At 55.8% G+C, this 9,900-nt stretch overlaps 1 protein-coding gene across 1 annotated transcript; it reads right to left on the bottom strand.

Annotated features, from left to right (window-relative positions):
• Window positions 1-1,919: 1,919 nt before the first annotated feature.
• On the bottom strand, window positions 1,920-9,086 carry PPIF (peptidylprolyl isomerase F). Its single transcript, XM_068547974.1, has 7 exons — window positions 8,808-9,086; window positions 7,525-7,555; window positions 6,880-6,968; window positions 5,001-5,097; window positions 4,396-4,471; window positions 2,917-3,043; window positions 1,920-2,770 (listed from the first exon to the last, which is right to left on the bottom strand). The coding sequence occupies exons 1-7, from the start codon at window positions 8,994-8,996 to the stop codon at window positions 2,525-2,527; spliced, it is 855 nt and encodes a 284-aa protein (XP_068404075.1). The 5' UTR covers window positions 8,997-9,086; the 3' UTR covers window positions 1,920-2,524.
• Between the last annotated feature and the right edge of the window lie 814 nt (window positions 9,087-9,900).

Raw genomic sequence — 9,900 nt, 5'->3', positions numbered from 1 at the left:
GAACAGGCACAATCAATCTACAGTGATAGAATCAGTGGCTTCCTGGGAAAAGGCACAGAGGTATCTTCCTGGAAAGAGGGAAATGTTCTATAACTTAATTTGGTGGTGGTTACTCAGTGTATGAATTTGTCAAGTGATTGATCTGCACACTTAAAATGTGTAAATTTTATTGTATGTAAATTATACCTCAGTGAAGTCATTTTGGAAAGCTATCACGTGTTGTCTCATAAAAATGCTATTTCAGATATTTAAACACATTGTGAATTTACATGGGCATCACATATGGTTCCATCTGTGAGAGCACGTGTATGACTGCTTCCTTCATGCATTAGGCACCAGTGTACCAGCAACAAGTCAATATCCTATCTGTATATTACACAGGCTCCTGCTTTATGTAGCAAGACCAGGCTCAGGCCCTTGTGCAAGAGTTCTGGGAAGAGAACTGCAGGGAACAGCCCCACCTTCAGGAAACTGTTTTTAGGAAATTCCTGCATTCTTTCTTCCGCTAGCCCACACTAGACTCCTCTGCACGGAGGGACACACACACACGCGTGCGCGCACACACACACACACACACACACATATGCACACGCACCCACGCACACAAACACGCACGCACACGTGCTTCCTCCTCATTGGAAAGGAAATGCTCTGTGAACTAAAGACATGCCCCACATGTTCTGTGACCCCGAGACCCCTCAGAAGTCACCAGGGGGCCAGTGGGTCACACCTCAAGGAGCTGACCCTCACACTTGTCAACAGCACCACTGCCTCCCTAGAGTCCCCAGAGGTCAAGAGGAAACACCACAGGGACCAAAATCATGGCTTTGACCTCAGAAATCAGAAGAGCTCTGACTGCGTGCGATCTGAGGACAAAGGGGTCTGTGCATCCCGAAAGGCCTCCAACAGAAAACCCTCTGGACTGGCACGTCCGGGGTTCTAGCCCCTGCTCTGCCAACTGACTCACGGGGTCACCTTGGGCAACCATGTCCCCTCTCAGGGCCTCAGTTTACCCATCTGTAAAATGTTGGTTGGAAGGGTCGAGCAACAACCCATTATTATTTGGCTTAGGATCCCATTCGTCAAATGAAATCTCTTTTAGAAAACAGAGGGTATCGATGATTGAAAGGGGGTTCAGGGGCCCATGCCTGAGGACCTCCAAGGCTCTTGAGAACTGTTTGAAAACTGTTAGGCCGGCTGAGTTCCCAACCCATGTAGCTGAACTGACTTCATGGAAACTCTCCATGACTCCAATGACCCAACTCCAGCCATGACCCCAGAGTGACTACATCTACCTGTGACCTCACATAACTCAGGGAACCCCATGTTCCAGATGACCCAAGTTCAGCCACTGTGACCTCAGAATGCCTTCAAGGACCTGTGACCACACCATTATCAGACTCAGGGAACTCCAACGTGAGGCAATGCTAATTACACTGTGATTCTTCTGTTATTCGGACTGTGCCTCCCCTGGCTGTTTAAGGAAGTTTTTAGCTCTCCTCCCACCCCCCAATCTGCTCTCTCTGTGAATTCAGAAACACCTGTAGCTTAACTCCAAATTTAAACGGCACATCGAGGGTAGTAAAGTCCACATCTAGCCTGAGATAATCACAGCTCCTCCTCCTCTAAGGCCCAGACACACAGGAAATATTGTCCTCGTCACTCCAGAGCCTTATTAAGACCATGTGCCAGGGCCCATGCTGTGCACTTTACACAGATCACGTCTGACCCTCATCACCCTGTGAGGTGGGCACTGTTACCCCATTACACAGCTGAGCAAAACTGAGGCTCTGTCACCCAGAGGCGGCACCAGGGCTCTGATGGGCTGTGGACGCTAAGACAGTTTGTCTGTGTCCATTTCCTTGTCTGTTAAACAGGATGATGAGAATACCCTCATAGGTTGCTGGGGGCATTGAGAGTCCAAGGAAAGGCCCTCTGTGGAGCACTGAGTGACAGTGGTAACAATAAACGTCAGCTCCAAATACTTGTTACAGACACTGCTTCCTAAAGCACGTACCCCAGTCTTTTATAGAAAACAGGATTTATTTTCACATTTAAGGTGAACACAAAGAAATGTTCCAGAACTATATTGTGTATATAATCAGTAGATATAATGTATAAGACACACAGAAGAAATCAAAGCCCACCAGGGAATACACACTGACTTCCTTCCAGAGCACATGGCACTTACAGGTCATTTCTGTTTTCAACTTGGGAATTCACATTGACTAGGCACAGCTCGCAGTGGGTCTGTCCCCAGGTTCAGCTGATTCTACCGCCACGGACTCTCCCCAAACACAAGACCAGCAAACCAATGGGATTCACAGTGACTGGGATAAAAGGCCTCAGCCGTGGGACCTTCACAAACGCCCAGATTGTGCTCCAAAGGCCAAGCTCGTGGCCTGTGCCACCAATTTCAGGTCACACCACAGCCTGGAGTAGTTAGTGCCACAGCTTCAGCTCCAGGGAGTCTTGTTAAATTATTCCGATTAGGAAGACGACATTAAACAGCTATTACAGCCCTTTACAGCAACCGGCTTTCCCCCTTGGTCAAAGAAAAGGCAGAAACTGCCTTCAAAGCTAACCCATCACCACCCTCGACGTCCAAGGCACAGGTGAACTTGAGCCGGGCGATCACAGGAGATGCCAGACGAGGAGCAGTGACACAGTGTCCATGACGGGTGTCCAGAAACAGGGCGCTGGGGAAGATCAGGCACTGGGGAAGCAGCCTGGTGGGTCCTGTGAGGTCTGACGTGCCTGAGAGGCCTTCCTGAAGCACAGAGAAGGTGCAGCGAGCACAGGCAACTCCAAGGGGCCCCTGCGTTGGGAGCCTGAGGCGGCCGCCTGGGTGAGTCAACTCACTGTTGCCAGCAGCTGCCACTGGCCTAGCACCCTGGCCATGGCGGGTTAGCTCACCTGGCCACAGTCCGTGATGACAATCTTCTTGGATGTCTTCCCACTCTTGGAGCCAAGAGATTCTATTTTCTTCACGACATCCATGCCCTCTTTGACGTGGCCAAACACAACATGTTTGCCATCCAGCCTGTGAGGAGGGGTGAGCCAGGTAAGCAGAAACGAGGGTGGTGCAGTGTCGCCCAGGGTCACAGCCCCTTGGTCATGGGACTATTTACCAAAAACAGCAGTTCTGAAAGGAACCCACACCGAAAAGCTGGCCCCACCTCTCACAGCTCCGGTATCGAGCCTTGCTGAGCCCCCCAGAACACATCAGATGACAGCTCCCTCCCAGGCTATGTTCTGCCTCACCCGCTGTGTGACCTCACCCCAGGCCACTTAAGCTGAATCCTGGGAACCTCACCTACAAAAAGTGAATTATTCTCACTCTGCACAGGGAGATAAAGGGATATTGAACTACTCTGAAGAAATAAGAGGTCTGTGTAAATGGAACTATCTTAACAGTCATAAATTCTGAGGTGAGAGCCAAGATAATACATCTGGTGAACCTATGCGAGTCCCAAGCAGCTCTCAATCTGAGACAGTCCCAAGAATCTAAAAGGCAGCTTAGTTCAGGGCCAGCAAGGCCAAAACTGGTTATACCTCAGGATCCACCAGGGGTTCCCCAGAAGGAGGGCAGGCAGAGCCAGCAACAACCTGCCCACCCTGACATCCATGTCCCTCTGGCTCGGAGGGTAGAGACCACTAGTATGCCCCACTACCCAGGTCTCCCTAAAGTCCTTGGAAATGGGCTTTATTTAGTCTTGGCTCCAGGCCAGCTGCTGTCCTCTCACCTCCCTGAGATGCCTCAGGGCTAGGACACAGGGGACTCTGGGCAGAGAAACTTACTAGGTAGTGTAAAATTTACCTGGGAAACATCCTTAAAATACAAGGGCATTGGGAAAGAGGGCTCTAAGGGGCTGGTAGCTATTTGCAGGCCCATGCTAATGCCTGATGAGAAATCCGGTGTGATATCCAAACGACTCCTGCAGCATTTTCCAAGGTGCATTCCAAGGTCAAGTAAGCCAGGGAAATAGCGGGTTAAACCAAGCAAACAGGTTTCTGCCACAGGCCATCTTGAGACCTAATATGTTCCGCGGCATTTCACAAATGTATTTGGTAAAAGAATCCTTTCCTCTGTGTGTGTGTGTGTGTGTGTGCGCGCGTGTGTGTGTGCGCGCGCGCGCGCACACATGCACACAAAACACACTGAGAAAACTCCAGCTGACAGCAACAATGGGAAGCTTAATAAAGACAGTTACAAGAATAACCCAAATTCTCCCTCAATCCTTTCACAAACTTTCTCCTTCTCTCATACAGACACACAGCCTGGGTGAGGGCTACTGTCCCAGAGCAGAGTCCAGCCTCAAACTAGCTTCCCCCTCCAGCTGCAAGGCCACCCCATCTTCCCAGAGGGCCTGGAGCCAGGAGCAAGCAACTCACCAGTCTGTCTTTATGGTGCAAATGAAGAACTGGGAGCCGTTGGTGTTGGGGCCTGCATTTGCCATGGACAGAACACCTGCAAACACAAGCAGGATGACCAGGCTGCCCCAGGAGGCATCTCACACGGGAGTCACTCAGATGAGCAGATGGGGCAAACCACATCAAGGATGCTTGAGCCTGAAGATCCTGGGGCTCAGAAGAGGGAACCAGGGCCCAGAGGACGCAGCTCCCCAGGGCCTGTCCGCCTCTGCCGCCACAGGAGAAGAGGGCCTCGTGGAAGCTCTCAGTGGTAGAGCCGGAGCGGGACCCCCAGCCCTGAACTCTAGACTTTGCCACATCGCGCCTTGGGTCTGACACAACGCTGGGGTTTTGCTTAAAGGCTCTCTCCCCCACGTTCTCAAAGGAAGGTCTGGTTTTGAAACTGAGGGCTCAGAATGAAAAAGCTCTAGGAAAACCCAACAAGCCCACCCAGAGCATTGAAGGAAGGAAGCAACAACATCAGATATGGAGCAATCAATCAGGTTGCAGCCTCCAGCCTGCTGGGATGGCAGAGGCAGGGTCATAGCTCGGGGCACATGGCCCGGGGACTGGCGACCTGTACTCACCTGGCCCCTTGTGCTTCAGTTTGAAGTTCTCGTCAGGAAAGCGGCTCCCGTAGATGGACCTCCCGCCGGTGCCATTGTGGTTGGTGAAGTCGCCGGCCTGCGGGCACAGAGCATCGGCTGAGACGTCGCCACCAGAGCTGGCAGAGGGGTACTACTCCAGCGCTAGGATGCAGCCCCCAGCCCACCCAGGGGCCACCCAGCCGGAAGCCCTCAGGCAAAGAGGTCAAAAAACATCCAATGGTAGAAGGACGCACACAATACTAAGGAAGATAAGCAACGATAAGATAAAGCTTAAATATTTTCTGCCACCATAACTACCCTGGTTTCCGAATGATTCAGTTTTGTCTGAGCGAGTTTTTAAATGATCCTTAAAAATATCTCGGCCATTCCAAGATGCTTCTTAGTGACCTAGAATTTTCTACCCACAACTCTTGGAGGGTAAATAGGGAGAAGACCAGGAACCCCCATTCCCAAGTGGGGTCTGTGGGGGGCGGCAGCAGCCAGCACAGAGCCAGTTCCCTACACTGAGTCCCCCTCCCTGTCCCAGCATCTCCCCTTCACCAGGCCCGGGACAGAGCCCACCCAGGGCTGGCGTCATTCCTCACAGCTCACCTGAGGCTTCCATGGGAGCCACGGCCAGAAGAGCCCAGGGGCTGCCAGCTGCCGCAGAGCCCCAGCCCCCGGCCATGGTCATCCTGCTGTTTTCCTGAGATGGGATCCTCAGGCAACAGGGGTGACCTGACCAGCCCGGCTGAAGCATCCCCAAATGCCAATAATGTGTCCCCAGAGAGGGATGATTCAAAACCCTGGCCTGGGCATCCCGGCGCTACCATCCCATGCCTCCGAGAGCCCTCCAGCTTTGCAGTCTCTGCCCTTGCCTGCTGTGGTTCCGAGGAAGACCCTAGCCCGGCTGGGACATCCACTTCAGCTCCTGCTTCATCCACAGCCTCGGGTAGAGCCGGGAGCCGTCGCAGCTGAGAGCCACGGGACGGGGCCAGGCCTGTCTCACAGCCACAGCCCTCACCCCTCCCTGAATGTGTCACATTCAACCCACTGCCACTCACCACGATGTGATGACAGCCACCAGGTCAGGGTGGAGGGAAGGGGGGAGGAGAATTCCAGGCTGAAAGGACTTCAAAGAGGTCATGACATTCATGCCCCTGCCTCTAGGTCTGCTGGCCCCAGACACTAGCCCCTGTCTTAGCAGGGTCTGACCTCACACAGGACAACCCCCAGCATAGCTCAGGTTCTGGCCCCGGGGGAAGTTCTTGCTTTCAACACCTCCCTGCAAAACATCTGACACAGCAAAACTAATGCTTTTGAAAAGAGGCAGAAGACATGACTAAAGAACAGACTCATTTAACCGAGAAAGACGCCCTTCTCTGGAAAGAAGCTCCAGGTCCAGACCTGTGTGTTCTTGTGTGTGCCCGGTCTCCTCCCTCCTCCTCCTCCTCCTCCTCCTCCTCTCTATCCTTATCTCCCATGCCAAGTGCTCAGTGGGACACACTGTGGGGCATGGGCAGAGACTGTCTGAATATGCTGGTCCTCCAAAGCCTTCAGATCTAACCCTGAGCACATCCACACTCCGATGCCCGTTCTCCCTCCACTGCTTCACTCTCCCGACCCCGCCAGGCAGGGCCGTCCTGCCGCTTGCCTTGTTGCTTAACTCCTGGGGCAGGGAAGGCCCTGTGGCAGCCAGGAAAAGCTCCGGCCTCTCGGAGTAAGAGGACAGGCCGAGCGAGTGACCGCAGTTGCCCTCCATTCAGTACTTTCCAGGCACATGCACGCTGGTTAATCCCCATGAGAATCCTTCGAGGCATCCAAGTCACTATCCCCACTTAGAGAAGAGGAACCCAAGGCAGGGAGAGGCCCCCGCTACCTGGCACATGAAGGACGGAATCACTCTGTGAAAGGTGGAGCCTTTGTAGCCGAAGCCCTTCTCCCCGGTGCACAGGGCTCTGAAGTTCTCTGAGGGTTGAAGGAAGAGGCAGGTCAGCAGGGCCAGGCCTCAACCCAGGGGCCACAACTTGTTCCAGCCAGCGCCTTCTCTACCTGCCCCCCGCTGAGACATGGAAAGACACCCCCCCCCCCGCCCCTGGGTCTGCACTGGCTGTGTGACCTGGGACAAGTCATCTGGCGCCCTGACTTCAGTGTCCGAGCACTGTGGCAAGAGCACACGCTCCTGGCTATTCCAGCACCGGGTCAGCAGGGCAGAGAGTCCAAGCAAGGGCTGCGAACCCACCAGCCTGCCCCATCGGGCACCAGGAGGGAGGAAGTTGTCCCAGAGGAAATGTATGTGTATCTTCTGATTCTGAGGCTGCTACTGGATAGGTGGGCGGGGCCCGCCCTAAGGCTCAGGGAGGACCAGCGGCTGCCCCAGGGTACTCAGCAGCTGAGCCACACGTGGAACTCCCATCTGGTCACGGTTCTCATGCCCCGACTCCTCTCACCACCCCACCCACCTTGCCTTGCTCCTCTCTCTTCCATCCAGACTGGACTCAGAAGGCCCTGGGCCCTGTCTTACCTGCTGTCTTTGGGACGACATCTGCCTTCAGCTGTGGGGAGAGAAGAGGGACAAGACGGTCAGTCCAGAGGCAGGTGAAAGAGAGACCCAACCCGCACGGTGGCCCAGGAGATGGGGAAAGCACATTCCTGTCACTCCCAGCCCTCCGTGGGAGGCCACCTAAGCAGCTATCATTTCTGCCAGCTGCTTCCTGAACTCCAGGCTGGGAGGAGGCAGCCTCGATTTCCTAATTTGTCAGAAGAGATGACAACACCACCCTGGCCTACTTCTAGGGGCAGAACTGGCAGAGCCACTTCAGCTGGGCCCAAAGCATCAGAGACTCAAGGCCTGGAGAGAGGGCCCTGGGGAGGAGCCAGTCCAAGCTCCTCAGTGGGCAGATGGGAAACCGAGGCTCAGAGAGAGGCAGGAGGGGTGGAGGAAAGGGGAGGCTGAAGTCCCATCTAAGCCTGCCTCTTGCCTCGCAGCTGCAAGAGCCACACTGGCACCGAACCTTTAAAATAAATGGGCGCTCTCCATTTTCCAGAAGAGTGAACCGAGGCTTAACTGAGGCCCCTTTGTTCAAAATGGGCTTGAAGGCTACACCCAAGCTTCTCCTCTGTTACCTTCCGGGCTACTAGGTGTGTTTCTTGCTTTGTTTTTCAAAAAGGCCCAAAGAGCCAGGGCAGACGCTGAGTGTCAACCCCGGAAGGGTGGCTGGGGATGGAGTTGCGGCGATGAGCTCCGAGCACACTACCCCGACTCCAGAAGCTCTATGCCCGGTCTGGTGGCTGGAGCCCAAGGCCGGGCCAGCCGCCCTGCTGGGAGAGGAGGCGGCCCGAAACCACCTTTGCTCCGCCGAGAGCCCGATGGCGAGGGCGGGGCGGGGGCCCGCTCCGCCTTCTGCAAGGGCCACAGTGTGAGCGCCCAGCCGGGCCCGCCGCCCGGAGCCCGGAGGCCCCCGAAACCCACCTCGAAGCTCCGGGCTTAGGATCCCGCCCCGTGAAGTCTCGGAGCCCTCCCCGACCCCGGCCAGCGGGGCGGGCCCTCCTAGCCTATGATCTGACCTTGAGCTTTCTCCTCCACAGGGGCCTCGCTCCCGCCTCCACTAGTCCAGAGTTCTGAGGGGAGGCCTGGAGAGAGCAATCTGATGCCCCTCCTTAGAGATGGGGAAACTGAGGCCCAGAGCCCAGGAGCAGGAAGCAAGGTCACTCAGCTAGCCAGGCACAGCGCCGGCCCGGGGTCCAGAGCTCTTCCGGGACCGTCCCCCACGCCCAGTCCAGCACGGTCCTGTCCGGTGGTCTCACCTCTAGCACCACGCGGCCGAGCGGCTGCCCGTCTGCGTCCACGTCCAGGTATACGAGTGGGTTCCGGGAGGAAGAGGACGGGTGTCGGGAGCCGCTGCTGCAAGCGCGGGCCGCGGGTAGGAGCAGGTGCGCGGAGCGCGGGCCGGAGAGCTGGCCGAGCAGACGGGGGCCGCAGCGCAGCGCCTGCATCGTGGGTGCAGGTCCGGGCGGGGGAGCGACGGGCCAGCAGAGACTCCAGAAGCGAAGGTCACGGGCGCCCAAAGGGCCGAGTTAACCGCGGCGGCGTGCCGCCGTCTTTATTGGCCCAGCCGGCCCCGTGGCCCCGCCTCCGTCCCGCCCCCTCCGGCCTGACCGCGGGCTCCCCCTGCTGGCCCCAGCGGGCTGCGCAGCCCTGCCGGTGGGGCGGTGGGGGCATGAAGTCTTCTGAACACACCCCAACCAGGGCCAGAGACCTGAGGGGCAGACAAGACTTCGCAAAAGGAGGCCGGTTCGATTTTGCGAGAGTCCCAATTGATGAAAAAAGGGGAAAATGCTAAAACGTGGTTAACTCCAAACGACGAGCATCCATATGTTTTCACTGAATATAACAAAGGTCTACATTTGAGACTTTTGCACGGCCGCCCCTCGCCCCATAGGCCCTGTAGACAGACAGGAGGACCAGGAGAAACCGTGGCACTGAGAGTCAGTCAAAGAAAGGTGGAGATGATAAGCGGGATTAGAGCGAGAGGTGGCAGGCAGACACCTCCCATGGTGACCACAGGCCTCCTTGTCCTTTCCTGGACTTGTCTCCAGATGCTTCTAGAAACCAGTCCCTCTTCCAGACTCAGCCTGGGCCTGTCGTGCTCTTACCAGGCCCCCAGTCCTCCACCAGGACTGGGCCTGGCTCTTACTCCCCGACCCCATAGACTGACAGCCCTGATCCCCAGCAACGAGGACAGACGGCTGCTAGCTCCCCTCCCACCCCCACTCACCCCAAAACTGCACCTGCAGATAACATAGCACAGGGACCAGTCCAAGGAAAAGCAAGAAGGCAAGACAGGAAGAGAAGGGGAGCTGAGCGGGAGAAACCACAGTGAGGGGGATTTACCCCACA

The sequence above is a fragment of the Eschrichtius robustus genome, chromosome 7 (assembly GCF_028021215.1).
Source record: "Eschrichtius robustus isolate mEscRob2 chromosome 7, mEscRob2.pri, whole genome shotgun sequence".
Lineage (NCBI taxonomy): Eukaryota > Metazoa > Chordata > Mammalia > Artiodactyla > Eschrichtiidae > Eschrichtius > Eschrichtius robustus.
Note: the sequence above shows the minus strand (reverse complement) of the source record. Positions and strands in the feature narration are given on the sequence as shown.

What these genes read in the sequence shown, in the direction of transcription:
- PPIF (XM_068547974.1), bottom strand. Translation starts at nt 8,996, where the DNA reads ATGCAGGCGCTGCGCTGCGGCCCCCGTCTGCTCGGCCAGCTCTCCGGC. An exon ending in TCGGCCGCGTGGTGCTAGAG is followed by an intron (nt 7,556 to 8,807) that starts GTGAGACCACCG and finishes CTCTCCCCACAG; the next exon opens with CTGAAGGCAGATGTCGTCCC. An exon ending in TGTCGTCCCAAAGACAGCAG is followed by an intron (nt 6,969 to 7,524) that starts GTAAGACAGGGC and finishes TTCAACCCTCAG; the next exon opens with AGAACTTCAGAGCCCTGTGC.